Source organism: Amblyomma mixtum, chromosome 9, assembly GCF_055824585.1.
Source record: "Amblyomma mixtum isolate Tamu chromosome 9, ASM5582458v1, whole genome shotgun sequence".
Classification (NCBI taxonomy): Eukaryota; Metazoa; Arthropoda; class Arachnida; order Ixodida; family Ixodidae; genus Amblyomma; species Amblyomma mixtum.
In genome coordinates this window covers 71,044,118-71,066,113 of record NC_143020.1, presented here as the reverse complement: position 1 = coordinate 71,066,113, position 21,996 = coordinate 71,044,118, and the positions used below count along the sequence as shown (strand labels likewise).

The window sequence follows — 21,996 nt, the reverse complement described above, 5'->3', positions numbered from 1 at the left end:
CAAGCTCTCGGGTGCTTACCTCACTCATGGATAGGAGATAAGCACGCACAGACATCCTAATACTGCACAATCTCTACCTTGCCCTATATTACTGGCACTAGTGCAAACTAACAATATTTCTACATGCTTCTGATCAACAGTGTCTATCCGAGTGTAATAAAGATATTTTTCAGGCAGCTGTGTATTTAACCTGCCAGGACACCCAGTTTCCTTATAGACAAAACCAGCATTGTGCACCAGTTACTCTGGTTCTTGACCAAGCTGCTAGATTTCTCAACTCTGTTGCTGCAGTCGCCTAAAACGTTTCCGCTTGGCGTATTTTTTTTTCTTTATACTATGCTGAACATCAATGTTAGACATCCGAAAACTGGCCAACTCTGGCATGTTCACAAGGTGCTCAAATATACCGGGTGATTCTGTTTATTCTTTAGATTTTTGTTTCAAACAGCCATGATATGTGTATATTGGTGCAGCCTATGCTTGTGGATTGTACAGGAGGGCAGACATTATGCATGTGATAGCGGTCAATTAAAGTATATGATTTGTGACCTAAAAGTAAATAATCAAGTTTTTAATTCTTGGTTTTTAGGATCCACATTAAAGGCTGTCAACATGCAAGCCCAGTTTTCAAATTTTCTGAATCGGCATTGTCGCTCAAAACAGCTTGAAAGCTTGCTAAGTTGGCTTTCCTGCATTGCGCATGGACAAAAAATTGGCAGTGGTTTAGCCCTGATTAAACCTGGAGGATTGCGAAAGCAACGAGGAGTGAGAGAGAGGCGATGGTGAGCGCACGGCAGCGGCTTGCCAGCTGTGCGCCGTGCACCGTGTGACTGCTCCTCGCGCATGTGCAGCTTGGCCTTTCGTCAGCTCCGCGAAATGGCTCGGCGACTCGCGTAGTGTTGCTTTCGCAACAAAATATGGTGTTGCTCATTTTATAATGAAGTTAGTGATTTTGCCGATGATGCCACATGCAGGGACGCCATTTTATAAATGCAATGTTGGGAAGTTATAAAACGTATTTAATTCAAAGTAACTAATCAGCTTTTAATTGAATTCTATTACGTATATAATGTCCACCTTGCAGTTAAATCCACATGCACAAACCACATTGACATTTCTCCAGTTCTTAAAGATCTGCATTGATTAAAAAACTATCTGGTAGTGCCTAACAGCTGAATGCCTTGGTTACTCTTTGAGCTAGCAACTATTTTAACAATTTTAATCAGAAACAGCTATCCAAGCCAGTCTTTTATAACAAGGGTGCCCGATGGCAAAAATTCACCGCGTACCAGTGTCTCAAATTACAGTGGTAGCTCCGGTATCATGTAGGCACAATAACTTGCACATGTATTGTAATTTGTTTTTTCCCTCTGGCATTTGGCATTAAAAGGACAAATTTGCCCCTCTCCCGCATAAGTATTTTGAGAGCCTCGCTTTGAACATAGTCGAAACTCGCGAGGTGATTCAATCAGTAGCTCAGCCATCACACACAATAGGTAACTCCTGTAGCAGCATTCTGAAAAAACCTGGGTAACTATTATTCTAACCCTTGTTTACGGACTTATAACCTTTCCTAGTTCACAATATAGAGCAATAACGCAAAGAAAATGTGTTAGCACTCCCCATAGAAAAAGCCAACGATCAGTCTCTGCATTGCATACACAACGTTTTTATTTCTACAACACACACTCGCCAACAAGCTTGGGCAAATGTACAAACGTGCGTCCAAGGGCTACATTACATCGCACACACAAAAAACAATAACTTGCACTGCGAACTCCTGCAGAATCGCAGGTTTCATACAGCGTCCGGAATAATAAAACGCATGTACATGAACACTCCTTGATGCCGTAAGGCATGCTGTCACAAAAAACAAGAAAGGAGGGGGTTTAGGGGAAGGAGGCAACGAAGACATTCGCCGGTGTCAAAAAGTGGCCACTGAACAAGAGAGGATGAGAACAAAGCAGCGTCGCAGATGGTTCCGCTGCTATCGGCAGAAGTATGATGGCACTGCGGATGTTTTCTGCTTCTTCCTGGCTTGCATTTTATTGAAGAATTCCTTGACGTCCTCTTCTCTCACAACCTGGACCCACGGCAAGAAGACTCAGCTGATTAGAAACATCTTGAACAGCCCAAAATGGCATGCAAGCTCCTAATGTTGAGTTGCATGTGCACGTCTGCAAACGTGACTCATTTGCGTCATGTACTCACTCTCTCTCGAACCTTCTAAACATGCAGAACTTGCGAAATACTTTGTTCTTCTGAACTTACTTCCGAGCATCGAACAGTTATCAAATGGCACTAATTAACATAACAGTGCCTCGCACTTGTCAGTTCAGTTGCTTCTTCCTTGCAGAACCAACAACCAGCACGCGGCAAAACCGCATGTTCAGTAATGCTAGGCACTGCATAAATCCAATGCACTGACGACCATCGAGAGCTGGCACGACTGCGCTCGCCGGTCTGAGAACAACTTGCAGCACTTGATCGCATCGTGCCGTAACGGAGTCTATGAATGGCTATGAACATGCCAGCGAAGAAAGCGAAGAGTCAGTGGGGTGTTATTGCTTTCAATCACTGCAATAAAAGGAGTAGTGCAAAACAGAAATGGGAATCGTACAGGATGCCAGAACAGGCGAGGCTGAGGCATACGTGTGATCCTGCGGTTGTCTCTTTCGTAAACAAACAACTGAGTTCAGCAGGATAGAGTCACTGAGAGTAAGAAATTGCGTGTCACTCACGCGCATGCCACAAAACATTGCTGTCGTGGCTTGTGCGTGAGCTGCGCTGTGTTTCAGTGCAGCTCGCTTTCATCTTGCACAATTTCAGTCTATTCAAACCTATAGTGAAAAAATAACGAGAGGAGAGGGAAAGGTGCAAAGACACGGAAATTCAAATTTTGACTACAGAACGCATTAAAAAAGTTCTCGCTGGCGGATATGTGTGAAACGGCGCCCTTTAATATCCTGGGCATACCGCAACTTTAATGGGAGCACGTTTTGGCGCACCTTGAAGCACTGGCTCGGATAAACCAGCTGCCCGAATTAATGCGAGTTCAAGTGAATAAGATTCCACAGTAATGGCAAGGAAAGGAGTGGCACCTGCATGCTTTCCAATGCACTACATCTGTGGACTCACCTTCCGGTTGTCGGCAAACTTTTTCAGGAAGTCGACCAGCTCGGTCTTGAGATTGTTGTAGCCTATGGGAAAAACGGAAAAAGCTCAGCAGAAGCACCAAACACAATGTGACCAGAAAGAGCCTGAATTTATAATCTTATAAATGGCAGGCCTGAGTCAAGGTTGAGCTTAAGGCCACAGATTGCAGGCATAATCGGAAATGGAAGGTGTTAAGAGCAGAAATAAAGCTATAGTTTATAACATGAATCGGTCACACAAAAAGCTACTTCTACTCTGGAGTGGCTTGTTTTCAACCACCCAGGACTGCCGAGAGAACGTCTGATGCTATAATGAAATGGTTTGACGCTCTGTTGTTTACAACCTATCGAATAGGAGATCCTCTGTTTAGCATACTACAGCCTGTCAAGGCACATGGTGTCCTATACGTTCTCAGCCGAGAATACTTCCCTGGGTCAGCTAAAAACCCACATTTGAACTTTGAAAAGAAATGCACAAGACCCTTTTCCGAACTTTTAGCATTACTTTGAAGGCATTCGTGTTATTCATGGAGGCCGTGGAAAAACAGAGCGACAAACGCAAGTTAAGTTCGCTCGCCCCGTACAGCACCATCAGCATGCAGCGGTGTGCTGCTGGTGCAAGCAAGATGGTGCTAGATAAAGGTGTGAACGCTTGCCGTACCGCCACCAGCCACAAAGCCTGCCATTGCAGTGGACATTGCCTAGCACTAGGAAGTTCGACATACCCACTTTATATCCAACTGTGTTCAGTTTATAAAGTAAAATTTACACTTATTTACTAAAAAATTTCAGAAGAGCTCAGTACAGCCAGTAACTTGTTACATCCATGTTCAACACACTGAGGTTTGGCTATGCATACATACGTACCACGCAAACACATACACTAGGCTGCTTTCGACTATAGAAACCCTGACCCATAGAGACAAACTGCAGTAAGAAACATAAGAAACAATGCGTTTAAATTTTCAATTAAGCGAGCCCAATTTGAAGTCCAGCACTTTTGAGATGTTCAGATGACGGAGTTTATCCCAAAACATCTACTGTCCTAGTGCAAGTTACTGCAAGTGCCGATGTGCACGCATTATCCGCACCATGGATGGCCTCGATCTGCTGGACACGCCCCAGGGTCCCCAGGGCCGACATGAGGGGGTCAGCAGCTGGGCCAGCCTGAGCACGGGCAGCCTTTCCTTTCTCCTCGTACGACTGGACCGTGTCCTCTTCATCCAGGAGGTACAGGCAGTGCTGCTCATTGTACATCGCCTGCAAGAAGGGAAAACCTTGAAGGGGTGTTCTCGTATCATGTCAGACTAGTTTCAGCCCCAACCGCATGAGTAAGGGATGGATGCGGAAGATGGAATGCGAGAGAATGTGTTCAGAGGTCCAACCAACGTCTTCTTTAGTCCAATGCCAACCCGTCGCAGTGGCCTGGTGGCTTTGGCAACAGGCTGTTGATCCCAAAGTGACAGGATGGAAATCTGACCGGGGCGGCCACGTTTTGATGGAGGCAAAGTGCTAAAACACACCCATGTCCTGCCAGTGCATGCCAAAGAACCCTAGGTGGTCGTTTCTTCCAACGTAAAAGCATGAGGTACTTCCACTCTGGCAGTCCCAACGCCATCAACCTAAGCAGCAGCTTATGCAAAAGCATGCTCAGTATATGCGATATACTTGGCAGAAATATGCACATAAAAATGCTCGCAGACAAATCTGCAACCGGGCCAATCAAAAGGCATTCACGCGTGAGCTACACTATGACGCATACACACTGCACACATATGCATGCTTGACAATTCACAAATTTACACTGTAAATAGCGAAAAATGCACCAATAAAAAGTTGATTTGTCTTGAAAAAGCAGCACCAGATTTCTTATTTTCAGTTTCAGTGTAGCAGTAAAAAAAATTATGGACGTGAGGCATGATCAGACCGAGGCTCATACTGAAGGGCGCCGAGGACAGGCTGAAGTAGGCCGATATCAAATGGTCATTGCATTCTTTTCCCAAAGGGGCTGTTTTTACCACCACATGCTGTTTCCACAAGCAAGCAGCGATGCCATTAATACTGTTTCTTGTGCCCCTGATCACTGTGGGTAAGCTAAATTGCCATCCACTCCCAGTTACTAATCATGGAGTCCTTTTCATCACTGTCACCACAATTTTGAACTGAAGCATTGAGGGGCAAGGGGGAAAAAGAGACGCTAAATTTTTCAACTCCAATTTTCTCAGCAAAAATTTACCTTTAGCTGCCGGACCAATGTCGACAGCCAAGAAAACGCCAAACATTCGATTTTTACAGAGAAAAAAACATTCGACGAAGAGCTGTTCTGAACGTCCCTTCTAGGAGCTCCACACCACCATGCTCTCAATAGACAGTCGTTAAACCAGGAAAGAAGACTGCTGCATCATCAGTTTCAGTTACAGTTCGTGTTTACCAAAGGCTCGTTTGCATACTTGGCTAGGTGCGTATGTACCTGTGTATTGGCTATTTCCTGTCCACCCCTATATATACAGGCTAAGAGAAGGCAAGCGTAGCAGGGGGCGGCAGAAAGTTAGGTGGGCGGATGAGATTAAGAAGTTTCCGGGGATACGGTGGCCGCAACTGGCAAAGGGCAGGGTTAATTGGAGAGACCTGGGAGGGGCCTTTGCCCTGCAGTGGGCGTAGTCGGGCTGATGATGATGACGATGTCCATGTGACCCAAACCTATAAATTCGAGTGCCACCTCAACAAAGCGGCTCTTTCGTCGCTGTTAGCCTGCCCGAGACTAAGCTCTCTTTACACAGCCACCACGGCCAGTACTACAACAATACTCTTAATATCTCTCAACACCAATTTCAACAACCACATCACTCGCAGACCACACAAACTACCGCACACTATAACCGCAACCACAATCGACCGCACTCACCAAGCACTGAATGCACCGGCACAGGCGCGACCTCCAGCCCAGAGGCCAGTAGGCACAATCGTCGCGAGGTTCTTCCTTCACACTGTCGCTGCTGCCACTCCGCAAGCGTTGCAGGATGCACTCCGCAGACGACGAAGACGACAGGCCATTCTCTGCCGCTTTCCGCTCGACCTTCACCGCGCAGGAGCCCCCTGAATTACAAGCGGTGCAGTTGCAATTAAGGTTAATGCCATCAAGACTTCCAACGTTATGCTCACCTGGATTCGAGGCTTTTACTTCTATTGGTTCAATGTCAACCTGGATGCCGCTTTCTTGGGAAGCCGTCAAGTCGTCCTCCGTGGTGCCTGCAACCAACAAGTCAGTCAGCACTGAACAAAAAGTAATAATAATAAAAAATAGCACACAATGGCAATACTCCGGCTGTCAGAAACTAAGCCTGTGACCTTCAGGTCCATTTCAACGACCTTCACTTGTATATTGTGCATTGAAACCCAAGTAATCAAGCATATACTATACATCACAACAAAACCACCATGCTGCCTATTGAAATAAAAAAATGCTGGTGTCTACACCATGCAAGTTTAAATGCCTTTGCTGAATGCATGACAAAAACTTGCTGAAGCTTTCAGGTGAGGGCATTAACATTACTGCATGGACAAGACACATAGTAATATGAAATGTTGCCTAATGAAGACATCTTTGCACGCACATATCACCAAGGGCGTCCGCAGAATTTTTTGCAGGGGGGGGCCCCATTGGTTCTGGCGCCGGAGGGGGGGGGGGGGGGGGGTATGTTCGTAGCAAAAAGGCACTATTTGCGGAGAAAATTTATTTATTTATATATAAATAAAATAAATAAGTAAAATACACACATGAAAGAAAAAATACAAACAGCAAATTAAAGCGAGGCTAGGAGAGATACATTGGAGTTTATCAACGAAGAAACAATTAAAATTAATAAAAATGCAAAAAGGTACTATCACTTCGTGGAGAAGAGTGCTCAGTCTTGCTGCATACGGGTTCTCATCACATCCATAAAGTTCTGTGAGGCCGTCATTGCCTCCTGGTGCCATTGGGATTTTACATGATCCCTGCACGCCTCGTGCATTTTTCTGTAGTTACTGAAAGCGCGCACGATAAAACTACCTTGAGTACCCCGGTGAACACGCGGAGGAAAAATGACGCAAAAACGACAAAAGGCGCCTTTCGCTGTCGCTGAGTACGCAAGCCAGGGGGCGTAATCTCCCAGCCATTGATGTCGAAAAGGCCTCTTTCCAGGTGTTACATCCGTCTTAAAATCATATGTGACATTTGGCGACCATGGCTTAGTAAGAAGACGTAACTTCAAAAAGTCCGGTATGCCAGTGAGTTTAGCTTTGCCTAGAAACTCTCCTAAGTCATATTCTTGAGGCAAGTTATTTGTTTTCTTGATGTTGTCTCCGGACTTCAATCCCAAGCAAGGAGAAAGGGAATCGTCTCGGCTTACTGCGTGACCGGAGCTTGCTGGTGGAGTTACTTCCATGGAGACGACGACGTCGGCTACTGTCCGGTGATGAAAGGTTGCATCGCTCTGGTCAAATCCGGACTTAAATCCCAAGAAAGGAGAAATGGAATCATCTCGGCCTGCTGCATCACCTGAACTCACTGTTGACAGAGTCCCTTCCATGGAGTCGACGACATCAGCTACTGTGCGGTGATAAAAGCTTGCATCACTCTGTTCAAATGCTACACCGTTGTCACATGTCACACCAGAATCTGGAGGGGCGCATTTGGATAATGCTTCGTCAGACAACCGCTGACGCTTGAAGAAGCGTCGAATGTCCATCATTCGGGACCGCGCGAGACAAAGCTGGCTATGGAGTTCCTCGGGGTTGGTAGTATTAAAAATATATACACATTGATTGGAAAAACGGTTGAATGCGTACGTTGAAAACAAAAAATGACTATATATACAACGAAAACTTATTTACAAGATAAATGCACGCTCGCAGCTTCATACACCTCGCTCCATCTTGCTCGCGCAACCGCACAGTCGAGTATTTGCACACACACTACTCGCCGCTCGTCGTTTTCTCGTCCGCTGTCTTGGTTGTTCTCAGCTTCGTTGACAACCGGCCACTAAAAACACCGAAGCACAAACACAGAGGCGCGCACACGCAAGGAACGCCGCGCGACTTCCGAGGGGAAGGGACACTCGCCACTCCGGTCGGAAAATTTGTTTTGTGTGTTTTTATGGGGTTCAGAGCCCCAAAACGACTCAGGCTATGAGGGACGGATTAGTACAGAGTTCCGGATAATGTCGACCACCTGGGTCTCTTTACCATGCACTGACATCGCACAGTACATGGGCGCTGTTGGGATTTGAGGCCCAGCCAGAGGTGACAGGCGAGCCAGGCAGGCGCCATCGGGCTGCCTTGACCAAAGGCGCTGGTTTCCGGAGAAGACGCAAGGAACGCTGGTGTGGGGGCGCCTCTGGAGACTGCGTCGCCGTGAACAAAAGCAGCTAATCCCCTTTGCCGAAGATTCTGAAAGCGGCGCTTGTACCGAACTGCGCTCTCCCGTGGATCGGAGGAGACAGCGAGCGGCGGCGGCGCCAACTCATCGCCCGCTTGCCCTTGAGCAGCCCGACAAAGCGGGGATGGACACGGCTGATTTGTCCCTCCCTCCTGAAGAATTCATCGGTGGCCGGGGTGTGCACTGTCTGCCTCCGTGTCGCTATCTCTCTAGAGATCAAAGAAACAGGCACACATCTCAAGACAGCTCGAAACACATGCCCGCCGGTGCCGCTGTATGTCTGCAACGACGCGTCCCCGGACGCGGCACTTCGCAGATGTGACCCAAAGCGTGGAAGCGGAGCCGCTTTTACTCTTTTGGCTGAGCGCATCGCCGCCCCTGACGTGCGGCCATCACTCACGGTTCGAGTGAGTGATTTTCCAGGGGGGTGCAGCCGCCCCCCCTTGCCCCCCCCCTCCGGACGCCCATGCATATCACGGCTGCAGTGATATCGCGGTGCATATGCATTATTTTTCATTTCTTTCAACATGCACGCCTATTTCGTCTCTCTATGCAACTCAATATACGTCTGAACATGTTTCCCACAACTGCTGCAACAATAAATAAATAACCAAATATAAATGGGAGCGATGGCACACATGACAACCTCTTGCGACATGTTTGATTAACGAAAACGCTACAGCTGTTCCTGAAACATGCAGCCATTCTTGACAGCAAGTGTACAGTAGCAATTGCAATGTGATAGCAGTGGAACCTTTGCAGCAGGACATCAACATATCAGCACGGACACACCACACAGCACATTGACAGTTCTGTCGTGGTTTTACAATGCACCATCACATGCACTGCAGAAACCTTCATGTTTTTAGCATGAACACAAAGCAAAGGTGATATGTTCCCGTCAGGCTTAAACTGTCTGACAATGCAAGCCCAATGAGAGCTCAAGCTTGCTGTAAAGCTTATAGATCACTACACAGGTAGCCTGAAGGCTGCATTTAGCATGATGCAGACAAGCAGTCCTCTAAGAAGAGAGCAAAAATGAGAACACACAACCTTGTGATTGTGTTCTTGTAACTTCTAGTGTCATCAGCTTTATTCTAATGAAAAAACAGCACGAGACTTTTCCTTCTTAAAGGTGCAGTGAAGAGGAATCTGAACTCGTCTTTTTGCTGCGGGAACTCGATCTACACGTTCCTAGCATTCTTAGAAACTGCGACTTATTGCCCTGTGAGGCCGATTTCCCTAATTAAATCGAATTAACGTCCAGCTGCCACCTTTATTTTTTGGATTCCCCCCGTACGGTGGGCGGAGTCGACCAACGCGTGGAGTGCCTTTCAGCCAGCTCCGCGAAGGCTTTGCTTTCGCTTTATTTTGTTCTTTAGGTTTTTGCGAACAAATAGTTTCATTCGCAGATAATATAGCCGCAAAATAAGCCCACAGAAATAAAAATATGCGCAGACTATTTGCTACTACGGATTACTACGTATTACTCCGCCAATGGCAGAGCGGCAAGCCGCCACGGGACTGGGTGAAGGGCACTCCACGCATTGGTCGACTCCGCCCACCGTATGGGGGGAATCCAAAAAACAAAAGGCGGGAGCCGGACGTTAATTCGATTTAATTAGGGAAATCGGCCACACAAGGCAATAAGTCGAAGTTTCTAAGAATGCTCGGAACGTGTAGATCCGAGTTCCCGTGGCAAAAAGACAAGTTCAGAATCCTCTTCAGTGCACCTTTAACGTCCCCGACTTGACCTTGAAATGACCTTGACCTGTCCAACTGCTTGACCACTGGTCTGATCATTGGCCATCCACCAGTTCTCCAAACTTATAAACTGAAGGTTTGACCTTGGCTGAGCCTTGAAGGTCATCGGCAACGGACAGCAGTCTCGGCCCGATACCTCTAGTATTGAAGCTACCGCTTCGAAAGGTCGACAGTCCCTGCCCTTACTTCCAACCACCCGACAACTGCATCTCTCTTCATCCCATGCACACGCACCTTCTGCCTTAATCCCGTTCTTCTCGGCGGCCACAGCTGAAGAACTCTCCTCGGCATCCCTGTTCGCTGTGCCATCCTCACCAAAGCTCTTGTCCTTTTCACAGAGGGAAACTTCTGCAGGAAGAGCAAAGCGCGTCAGTGTGGCCACTTCATGCTCGCACAGTTTGCAAAAAGATTAAGACAGAGTGAGAAAGAGGAAAAGAGCAAAATAACTAACCGTGTGCGAAATACAGCCAAAGAAAGGGGTGCCGGTTCATGCATCCAGTGCACACCACCTCGTAGTAGTCCCGGTTTGCTGGCATGTCGCCACCAATGTGCTGGAGAAGACAAAAAGAAAAAACGTAACCAACAGAAAAATAAAAGTGCGATGACCGTTTCTAGTACAGCTATAGTCGGATATAACTCGAGTGTAAACCGGTGGTGCACCTCAAAGGTGTGACCCCTACTAACAACTCTCTCACTCTTTGTTACCATCATACACATTCAAAACCTCATTAAAAAAATTAGCTCTGTTATTCGCATTTCGCTCCTGTTTACCGGAACATTCGACATGTCAAACAGTGCTGCACCCCTGCAAGTGGCACTTAGCGTTGCTGCGATAACTTTTTTGCACATGGAGATGGGTCAGCTGTGTGGCTTAGTGCCCTTGCTGGCTAAGCTAGCATTGTAAAACCACGTGAAGAGGTGTATGTGGGTGTGTGAGGGTAGCCTTCAGTCTCTCATACTCATTTTCCACGCGACACCGCTGTTATGTGGCAAAAGCAGCGTTCAGTGCACAGTATGTCATGCGGTGAAGCCAACCTAACTGAGAGAAGCCTATTGGCAGCCCTCGCCTAGTGTGCTTCACTCCCTTTGCTGCCCAAGGCATTGCGGAAACCAACTGCACCTTGATCTTAGAAAGAGAGTATTCTATTCTCAGTTTACTAGTAATAGTATTAAACCTCTTCTCATAGGCAGTAACTAGTAACAAGTGCTGTCCGCTGTGGTTTCGACGTAAGCCGGCCAGTTGTAACGATGCATTGCTTGCAAGCGGTGCACTGTCAGCAATTCGGAGGGCATGTAGCTACAAGAAGTGCATCACTAGCATGGGTGCTGTGTATTCTTGCTTCTAGTTTGCAAATAAGTTTACCTACTGCCATGTTTTAAATATCAAATTATCGATATATCAAACTATTTGGCAGTAACCTTGAAGTTCAATACATTCAGGATTGACTGTATATAGACAACATGAAAGTGCAAAGGAACTCTGGAAACCAATGCATTAGGGTGACATCCTTGGGCACATGAGTTTGAGTAAACAAGAGGAGGTACAATGTTTGCCTGCAGGGGGGAGTACACAGTACGCTCATCGTCGTCATCAGTCTCGGGTTACGCCTACTACAGTAAAAAGGCCTCTCTCATTAACCACCAATTAACTAACCTTATCCTGTGCTGGCTGCACCCGTCCTATCACCGTAAACTTTCCCACCTCATCCGCCCACCTAACTTTCTACCATCCCCTGCTACACTCTGCCTTCACTTGGAATCCACTCAGTTATCTTGACAGACCACTGGCTGTCTTCTCTCTGCATTACATGCACTGACCATGCCCACTTCTTCTTGATTTGATCTAGGACACTGTTAACTTGTTCCCAACTCTCTCTGCTCTCTTCCTGTGTCTTAACGTTACACAGTCTTCCTTTTCATAGCTCGCTCTTCTATTCCGCAATTTAACTTCTTGCCCTTTCACACAGAGACTACAACATTCCACTACAGCACTTAAAATCAAAACACAGCAAAACTACATGACCAATCTTGCCCTAGCAGCAGAAAAATCACAAAAAATCAAAGAAGACATGCATACCCGTCCATGATACCAGTCTTCACACATGATGCATTGCAACATCTCATCGTCCACCTGGCAGCGAGAAAAACAGAAACCTGTCAAACGCTGCACAGAACTTTTTTCATCACAATTTATGATGCGCCAAGTAGGCTTTATTTAACAGCAGACATAGCGACACATCAAAGGACCTATAAACCACTCTCATCAGCCCAGCTCTTCCCAGTTTTCTTCACCTCAGAGATATCAGGAAGGTCCAAGGAAAGCTGTCTTGAACATAACAGTATTCAGCTCAACAAGACACATACGGATGACACTCGTTTTGTCGTAAGTCTCGGTGTAAACTCGATAAGTGGCAGTTACAAGACCTAACCTAGAGTGCCTCTGACTCGGAGGAACTTTCTAATTTTGTTCATCAATTATCATTATGAACCTGCAAACAAAGCCTCCTTCTCATAAGGCTATGTAACTACTCTTAAGCGTGTTCATCAATTATACGTGATCCTGATTTACAATCTCTTTTCATATGTAGGTCTCTACTCTCTTTGAAAAAATATCGTAAAAAAATATGCTGTTAGAAACCAAGGAGGTCAAGCTGCAATAACAACAAAAGTAGGTCTAGTGTGATCACAGAAATTCCGCCCCGCAAGACCCAGCAAACCAACTCCCCATTATATGAAATTGCAACTCCAGTCCTTTTTAGGCCATGGCCAACTTTACTCCACTTTTTTCTCTCCAATGAAGGCTAGCAGCAACAAGCACATGCTCTTCTCTCCAAACCTAAGAAAAAAAGAAAGACTAGTCACCTTCAAAAATAAATAAAGTCCTGGTGTAGCTGCAAAGCTTGCTTTATATGTTTAATTAAAATTAGCTGGTCTGCTGAAATTATTTCGCCTCAAAAACAGTGGTCACCTTACACTTAAATCATTTTTTTTTATCATCCACATAGATCCAAACTAATTTATTAGCACACGTTCGTACCTTATACCCATGCCAAACAGGCAAATTTAATCCCGTTAAGTGCTTACTGCCTTAAGGGGGGACACTGGTCTTGAAAAGAAAATTTTATTAATTTAGTCATAGTTATGAAATTTTCAGGGCACATGTATTTCTGTGCGATGATTCTAGATATGTCATTTAATTTCATGTAAAACAATTCCTTGAGCACATATGCACTTTTTATGCAAGTATCTTGCGGAGAGTTTTGAAGAAAATTTGCTGCAGGAAACTCACTGAAATGTATGCCATTGGGTTCTCTTGACACCAAGGAATACAATAAGGGTAAAATTATCATCCTGGCTCTCATAGAACTTGAGTAATAGGGTACTGAAGCTGCCACTTCAGAATCAGGAATACACACTTTCCTTTTCATTTCTGAAGTGACAACTTCAAAACTATATAACTTACATTCTATGATAGGCAGGAAGACAATTTCACCTTTATTGTATTCCTTGGTGTCAAGAGAACCCAATGGCATACATTTCAGCGAGTTTCCCGCAGCAAATTTTCTTGAAAACTCTCCGCAAAATACTAGAATAAAAAGTGCATAAGTGCTCAAGGAATTGTTTTACATGAAATTAAAGGACATATATTTAGAATCTGCACACAAAAATACATATTCCCTGAAGATTTCGTAACTGTGACTTCATTAATAAAAATCTTTTATTCAAGACCAGTGTCTCCCCTTAAGTTTTAATGGCACTCACGCAGTGCCAAACGCATAAATTTAATGTGCATCAGCCTTACTGCTATTTGCAACCTACTGAGTTCGCCACAACTCATTCACCCAAGCAATGCATACTCTCGTCCCCATTTCACACGCGGTAAACCATGACAACTTAGTAACAACTTCCTAACCAGTAGCAAATGATTATTTCATAACTTTCAGTCAGATGAGGCATCTCTATTGCATCTTCGAAACAAAGGGCGCCATTTTTGCCAGCACTTCTGACAACTACTCTCAGCTTTTGCACTGACATGCAAGTTTAAGGCTACTTTTTCAACTTGTCAAGCAAGAACAGCGGTATTTTCTGCAAAACAATTTTTGTATTACATTTGAACAGCATTTTCGAGATATTCTGCGCATTACCACTGTTGATATTCAGGCGAAATTTCTGACCGTCTTGAAGCGTTATCGCCATTGTGCCTTTCGTATAACGACAGTAACGCGGACGTGTACCACCATCTCGAAAAATAATGGCAGTAACAAACTTAAGGCCGCATTTATTGCCTTTCTAGTGCGTACATGGCACGGGCATTACTTACATTCAAGCATGGTACCAATAAAGCTCCTGCAAGACAGACACCTCCTTCAAATACCCATTTTCTCAAAAAAATACGTGACTAGGCCAACACCCTGGCAAATAAAGAATTTCGCTAATGACATTCTTTGCTTCCCACCTTACTTAGCCACTTGTGCACATTAAAATTTTTTTTCTTACTGATGCTATCTCATCAGCTGCAACTTTTTTGCAAATTCATTTTTCGATCCCCCATTTGACATAAGTATAAAAAAACAGCAAAGTCGTTGAAAACGGACAAAACTACACACACGTTGGATTGCCTTTTAATAAATTCTACGCAGATAGTAAGTAAGAACAGCAGGGTACCCACATCGTCCTCGGGGTCTGGGTACGGCCTCTGACAGGTGCAGTAGCGGCCTTGAAAGTTGTGGTTGTACTTGTTCTCAGCGTTGCGAATGTCCTTTCTCTGCGAAAAGTGGAAACAGTGACTGACCTACCATCATTTCACAGCATCACCTGACAAAGGGCATACTAAATGAAATATTGATGGCTTGTACACATTCATGACAGCAAAAAATTGAAAAGCGCACGTTTCCTACCAAGCTTGCGCTCACAAAAAGCGGATGATAAACGTAGCCAAGTGTCCACTTAGAACAGGTGTGGCTTCTGGCCAACTCCTCTCTAAGCATCATTTCAAATTGTCGTTCACCGAGTTGTTACTGCAACAAACTGAGAAAATACAGTCAAGTCCACTTATAACAATACTGGTTATAACAATATATTGGATATAACAATGGTCAGTCATGGCACCATCAGCTTTGCCATGTGTTCTATGGTAAAATAAACTGCTTATAGCAATGCTGTCAAGGCACATTATTGGTCATAACAATTAAATCTGGTAATTGAGTGTCAACCATTATAGAAAAAAAAAGAAGGAAATGCTACAACCACACCAGCAAAACCATGCTTACAACACAAAAGTGCTAAGCTGGCGCAGCAACGCCACAAAAGCAAAAGAGGTAGGCGTCATCACGTCAGGAGAGCTGCTGCGTTGCTGCATTGGCTACGCACGCCATGCGTACCCCTAATCAGTCAGTGCAGCGCGCGTGCATGCAGCCAGCGCGCTTTTTCTCTTGTCAGCTGTCACCGCACCCTTGGTTCTGCATGCTTCTTGAATTTCCCACAAGAATAGCTTCCAAAAAGCTGGCTTGATTCCTGTGACGTGGAGGTGCGCAAAGCTCCCGGTGGCACAGTGATTGGTCATCGGTGAACGGTGAACGTTGTTCCGATTCCCTGAAGTTCGATTTAACGAGCTTTTACAGGCATTAGAACAATCAAACCCCTCTGGGTATTTACTGTCAATAAATGCTCTGAAGTTTGTCATCCTTTCTTTTTTTTCGGCACAACCCTGTTATAACAATCATTGGTTATAACAATGGTATTTCCATGGCACTTGAATATTGTTATAAGTGGGCTTGACTGTATGAGCATTTCACTGTAGCAGCAACCACACAGCAACCACACATTTTTCGCACTAATAATGGAGCTGTGGTACCAGATTTTAAGGGTACAAATTGCTTGGCTAACTGAAAGCAAACATGCAGCAGTGCTTAATGTTGAGTTCAACACGAAGCGCAGCCTAGTCGTTCAACCAAACAGGGAATCCCATAGCAACCACAACCACTTACTGGACACAAGCGGCAAGGGTTGCTTGCAGGGAACGACTCATTGCCACAGTCACATCGGAAGTTCCTGAAATGGAGCGAAATATTCATTAGGCACTTCACAACTACACAACTACAAGCAGACACAGATGCTTTCAAGGGTAAACCTCAGTCAATGTGTCAAGTGCCCAATCGTGTTTTTGTTTTGTTTTTTCAACACAGCTAAATGTATGTATCATAGTCATCAAGAAATGAAGAATTTCCAGATATGCTCAAATTGGTTTATTAGGCTTCCTTTTAAAGAGTGCGTTCGGTTTCAAAAGCCACAAGTTCAGTGCTAAATGCAAAGCCGTAACAAGTTCCAAAGCACACATGAAAGGGCTGCAGCACCTACGCTGTACAATACACATGATACAGCAAGCATTACAGAGTTAACGTATAATCATGAGTAAGGGCCGTGCCCGTGTATGGGCTGCACTTCCCGTTTTGGACTAGATAATTAAGAAAAAAATACGATTACAGTTGAACCTCGTTACAATGAAGCTGAAGGGGCCTGGCAATTACTTCATTATAGCCGTAGCTCCGTTATAGCCCGTGCTGACCGAGCATACAAGGGGAATCATCATTACTTTGTTATATCCATTATTTCAATAAAAATTGTTTCGTTATAGAGGTTCAACAGTATACATTTTTGTTTTAATTTCGTGTAGGGGCCGCACCTTCAAAATTCTCACCCGAATCTTAACCAAAAAGTCCAGCCCTTATATGAGTTTATACGATAACCCCTTAGTGCCCACTGAATAAATCGTGTACCATACAAACAATGCCAACTTAACTGTTTCATACTAACCACATAAAAGAATACCCAACACCTTAAGTACCTTCCAAATCACATCTCAATTCCTTTCCCAAAACACAGCAGCAGTATTGCCTACCACGGCAGAATAAGGAGTGATGTAAGTGTGACCGGCTGCAAAGGTGACCCCTGCCAATCAAATTAAACCACCAAAATTTCACTGGCTACACTTCTAAATCAAAAGGTGACTTGAAAAATTTTCATGTCAGAAAATTGCTGCCCTGAGATGTCAGCTTTGTAGAAAAATGCTGTAAAACAACAACTTTTACCAGACATTCTAATGATCTAAGTAATACAGGTTTAATGACACTGTTACGCAACACAATGACATCCCACTGCAGGTGAGCATTTTATTTTTAGAGCCATCAAGCTTTGTCCAGAGAGCTTCAAGCTCGCAGAAAATACTGCCACAGGCATCAGCAATCAGAAGGGCGGCATGCACCACAACAAACAGGCTGACATAAATGAAAAAGTGCAAAAACAATGTCAAGTTCACACTTTCCCACGAAAACTCTGGCTCACTGCTTTAGGTCCGCGACGCCAAAAGCCCAAGAAAAACCACTATTCACACACAATAATCATTAACCACGACATTCTACAGCAGAAATACACAAGAGACAGCAACATCAGCAGAGACACTGCAAGTACAGCAGCAGCGCTTAAACTGTGTGCTCTATTTCATCCCTTGTGTATTTCTGGCATAGAATGTCACGGATAACCAAATAGACTGCAACAGTACAGCCAATTGTTAATTAGTTTCCAAATGAGCAGTGATTAATTACTTATTTGACTGTGCACAATGCACAAAGGAAGCATACACATTACTGTGAAGACGACAGAGCTAAATCAAGCATGCTTTCAACCTTGTGCAAGGACTTACCTCTTGGTGTAGAGCTCGTACAAGTTGTGTCCCTCGTGACACGCGTAGCTGCACGCAAGGCAGACACCCGCCGGCTTGGCGTCAGGTCCCGTACAGGTCCCGCACGCATACAGGGCCTGACGCTTCACATAGCCCTGCAGTGCCAATAGAGAGATAGCAGAGGTGCACTTTGATGATGCAAGGTTTCACAAAAACCTCACTAGCTAACTCAAGTAGCATAGATAATTGGCCCAATATTGGAGATGGATGTTTTTACTCTGGTAGTAAGGACCAGCCTGTTCCAATATATTTCCAATATTGGGCCAATTATTTTGTGCTGCTGGGGAAAGGTCACATTTAAAGATCCCCCCCCCCCCTCCAAGACCCTTTCTGTCAGTGCTACTGCCTCTTTGACGGAGACATTTTTCTATCCTCACAGCAGTGTTAGTGCACTGTGAGAAAGCAGGCTTAGGGAAGGCTTGAAAGAGCACTAAAGATGGGTCAAGAGGAAGACACACCATGAGCGTTGTAACCTGCATTTTTTCAAGCACAAACGTAAACCATCAATCCAAGCTTACTACATTCAGGCCAAGCAAAGCACAGGCAATATTACAGATGATGCACAATATGGCCTTCACACTTACATGGGCCTTGTCAGGTGACATCATCCATTAATTACCTTCCTGAGAAAGCCCAGAACCTTGCATTTTCTCCCTAGTCTCTGGTGTCTCATAGATTTTCATACAAGCAAGCTACATTTACAAATGGTCAGCGGCCTGTGATTTTCACTATGCTGTTATGACCAGCACCAATAAACTTGCTCAAAAGTTCCCCCTAATGAAAGCATAACAGTTGTTAAGAATTTGTATGTATGAGCTCCAATATCCACCAATCTTTTTTCACTCGCCTCTCCTCCTCGCCATCCATCAATGGAATCAGCTCCCTCACACCGTTGCATCTCTCAATGATCACGATAAATTTGAAGTCTTTCTGACACGCTACCTCGAGTTGTGTTGACCCTTCCATCACTTTGTATTTATAGTGTAAACCACACTCAGATGAACATGTAGTATGTTTACAGTGGTTTATGTGTATTTCGTTATGGTGTCTGCAGCTATGCCCTTTGTACTCATTGCAATTTTATGTTATGTTATGTTATGTTAGGTTTAATGGCACATAGGCAGCTAAGGCCATCATGCGCCAAACACAAGGTATAATAATTTCTGTGCGATTTAATAAAAATGTGAAAAGGTGATCAGTGGTGTAAAGGGCCTAAAAAATTACCTATCTACTAATAACAGAAAAAAAAAAGATTTAAGAATTGCTAAAGGTAAAAGCTTTAAAAAGGTCAGGTAGCCTCAGCAGCCATCCTTGGCTGGGCGAGGAGGTCGAGGAACCCGACCAATCAAATAAAAGCCTCAGCCCTTTCTTCACGGGTGAGGAAATGGCTGAGGGACATCATGTGAAGCTGTGGGTCATGATTTATATTTTGTTGAGAAAACCTGCTTCAGTTAAAAATTTAAAAACACAAGATATGTCCACAATTGCATTATCGCCTATGAGTAGCGCTGGGTGGAAAGGAATGGTTTGCGTGTAAAACAGAGAAAAGCACTTTTTCCTTAGTTTTTCGAGTTTAGAACATGAAAATAAAATGTGGTTAACTGTAAGTTCACCTCCACATGCACAAACTGGTTTATCTTGTTTCGTGAGCAGAAAGTTGTGTGTAAGGTGCGTGTGACCTATACGGAGACGGCAGATAATCACTTCTTTGAAACGTTCTTGGTGTACACATGACTTCCATTCTCCTAAAACAGGTTTTACCAAATGTAGTTTATTGTTTATTTCACTATTCCAAGCAGATTGCCATTTTTGCCTTGCTTTAAGATTTACTAAGTTTATGCAGTCTCGATGCGGCACATTTACATTTTTTATTTGCTTGTCACGTGCTTGGGCAGCGCATAAATCTGCTCTCTCATTGCCTTCTATTCCTACATGACTCGGGACCCAACATAGTTTTATGTTGTGTCCTTTAGCTGTGGATGTTACTATGTTGTGTATGATGTCACCGAGTAGAGGAGTGATAGCATTTCGAGAGTGGAGAGCTGTAAGCACACTTAAGGAGTCTGTATAAATGATACCGTTCTTGACGTTCTCGTTTACTATTTTTTCTATGGCAACATATACGGCGTAACATTCGGCAGTGAAAACAGATGCACACTGCGGAAGTCTTACTGTTTCCTCCCAATTCCCTCGTACTACCGCGCTTCCTACATAATTCATTGCAATTTTATACTGTTTCATTATTTTCACTGTTATTTTCCTCCCCCTACGTAATGCCCACCCGGGCCCTAAGGGTATTTGAATGAATAAATAAATAAGTAAATAAATTTTTTCCTCACTGCTTTTGCACCATCAGTGCTCTATCACCTTCTCTTGTTCATCTCTTCCTATTTTTGGTCTCCCTTTTTCATGGATAACGACGCGGGCGCCTCTGGTGGATGGCGTAGCGTTAATACCTCACACAGCGAAATACTCACTATTACGAAAACAAACAGCACGCAGCTCAATGCTGCACCTTGTCCTTTCGTGAACAAAAAAAAAATGACAATTAACATTTAGCGGCTTTAGTCACTGCTCCACAGCGACGGCTTCAATTTCTACCACGCTTTACAACCGAAATTAATAAATGAAGGTATCGCGTATGCCTTTGGCGCGCTTTGTTTACAAACTCAAAAACTACTGCGCACTTTGAAAACGAACACGTATGCTCCAATCTTCCCCGTTTCCAGCCTTCGTAGTGACATGCAGTTTTGTATACGTGGAAAAGCAGACGAAGAGGCGGTCAGGCGGTCATAGCAGTCATCTCAACACAAGTTGGAGCTTAAGTTCGCGGCATTCAATGACACCAAAACAACTGGGCTACGTAGACATGGAAGCGGTACACCGCCGCTCTTGCCTAAATACTCATCAGTTATTGTTTGCACTGGGTCAGCAGTTGACAGTAAGCCAGAGCTGCATGTTGCTTTCGGCATTACGTCGATTCGACGAAGCGCTCTCAGACAGCAGCCAGTCAGCAGTTGCGACGTCAGTCGGGCCAATTCACGGCAATTTCGTTACCACGACACTCAGCACTAACGGACGTCAGACGCGATATCGAGCTGCCAGGAACTCGTGAATGCAGCTGAGATGACCACAAGTACGAACACGCAGAAGAGATGGCTTCGGCTGCAACACTTCGGCAGTCGAGGCCATTCACAGAGCGAGACGACCTAGGCCTACAAGACACACTATTTACCTGGTCGTAGGTGCAGTTCTTGTCGTCGCTGCCGCCTAGAACGGCGTCGGCGTCGTCCTCTAGCTCTTGCTCTTCGTCGAGGAGGTCCTGCAACGTGACGCTGTCTTCGTCGTGCAGGTCAATCGACGTCGAAGGCGCGCTTCCCGAGGTTTTTCCTTCGTCCGCCATAACTCCCGCCATAGACACTCCCGCCATAAAATGAATGGATAGATGTACCCTGCCGGACAAGTGGATAGATGGTAGGAACGCTTTCTTTGAATCAAGTAGTAACGAGCGCCAAAAAACTTTAGTTATTTTGGAGTTAAAATGCCTATCACTTTTCAACAGAAAAATAAACGCGAGGAACCGCGTAGAGTTAACGGTAGAAAGGACAGGGCTCTGGAAGGCCACTCTGACGGCGTCACTTGACAGTCACGGTGGCGATCACTGTGGCGCTATTCGAAAATATCTAATTGTAGACCTGGCAGCAAAGCAGTAGCGCTAATCAAGGTCGATTCCAGGCAATTACTGCGGCCTTTCGTAGTAGTATCCATTATGCTGTTACGCAAGATAACCGCTGGTCCTTAAGGTTTGGTTTATTTGGTTTACTAGGGTCTAACGCCCCAAAGCAACTTAGGCTATGAGAGAGGCCGTAGTGAAGGGCTCCGGAAATTCGACCACATGGGGTTCTTTAACGTGAACTGAC

At 44.8% G+C, this 21,996-nt stretch overlaps 1 protein-coding gene across 2 annotated transcripts; it reads right to left on the bottom strand.

Annotated features, from left to right (window-relative positions):
- Positions 1-1,649: 1,649 nt before the first annotated feature.
- LOC149329619 (putative E3 ubiquitin-protein ligase UBR7) lies at positions 1,650-21,814 on the bottom strand. 2 transcript variants are annotated; one of them, XM_089560354.1, is made up of 12 exons: positions 21,312-21,522; positions 18,038-18,171; positions 16,326-16,389; positions 15,008-15,103; positions 12,416-12,469; positions 10,790-10,889; positions 10,573-10,686; positions 6,318-6,404; positions 6,061-6,251; positions 4,247-4,415; positions 3,139-3,200; positions 1,650-2,083 (listed from the first exon to the last, which is right to left on the bottom strand). In XM_089560354.1, exons 1-12 carry the CDS (start codon positions 21,504-21,506, stop codon positions 1,988-1,990), a joined length of 1,362 nt encoding a protein of 453 aa, XP_089416480.1. In that variant the 5' UTR covers positions 21,507-21,522; the 3' UTR covers positions 1,650-1,987. The 2 variants fall into 2 exon arrangements, with proteins under 2 accessions (XP_089416480.1, XP_089416479.1); XM_089560353.1 differs by having other exon boundaries at positions 6,061-6,404; positions 21,312-21,814.
- Between the last annotated feature and the right edge of the window lie 182 nt (positions 21,815-21,996).

Coding starts and splice junctions, on each gene's coding strand:
- LOC149329619 (XM_089560353.1), bottom strand. CDS start 21,506: ATGGCGGGAGTGTCTATGGCGGGAGTTATGGCGGACGAAGGAAAAACC. Junction 18,172..21,311: donor AGAACTGCACCTACGACCAG/GTAAATAGTGTG, acceptor TTGGCACTGCAG/GGCTATGTGAAGCGTCAGGC. Junction 4,416..6,060: donor GCCGGTGCATTCAGTGCTTG/GTGAGTGCGGTC, acceptor CCCTTCTTGCAG/GCGATGTACAATGAGCAGCA.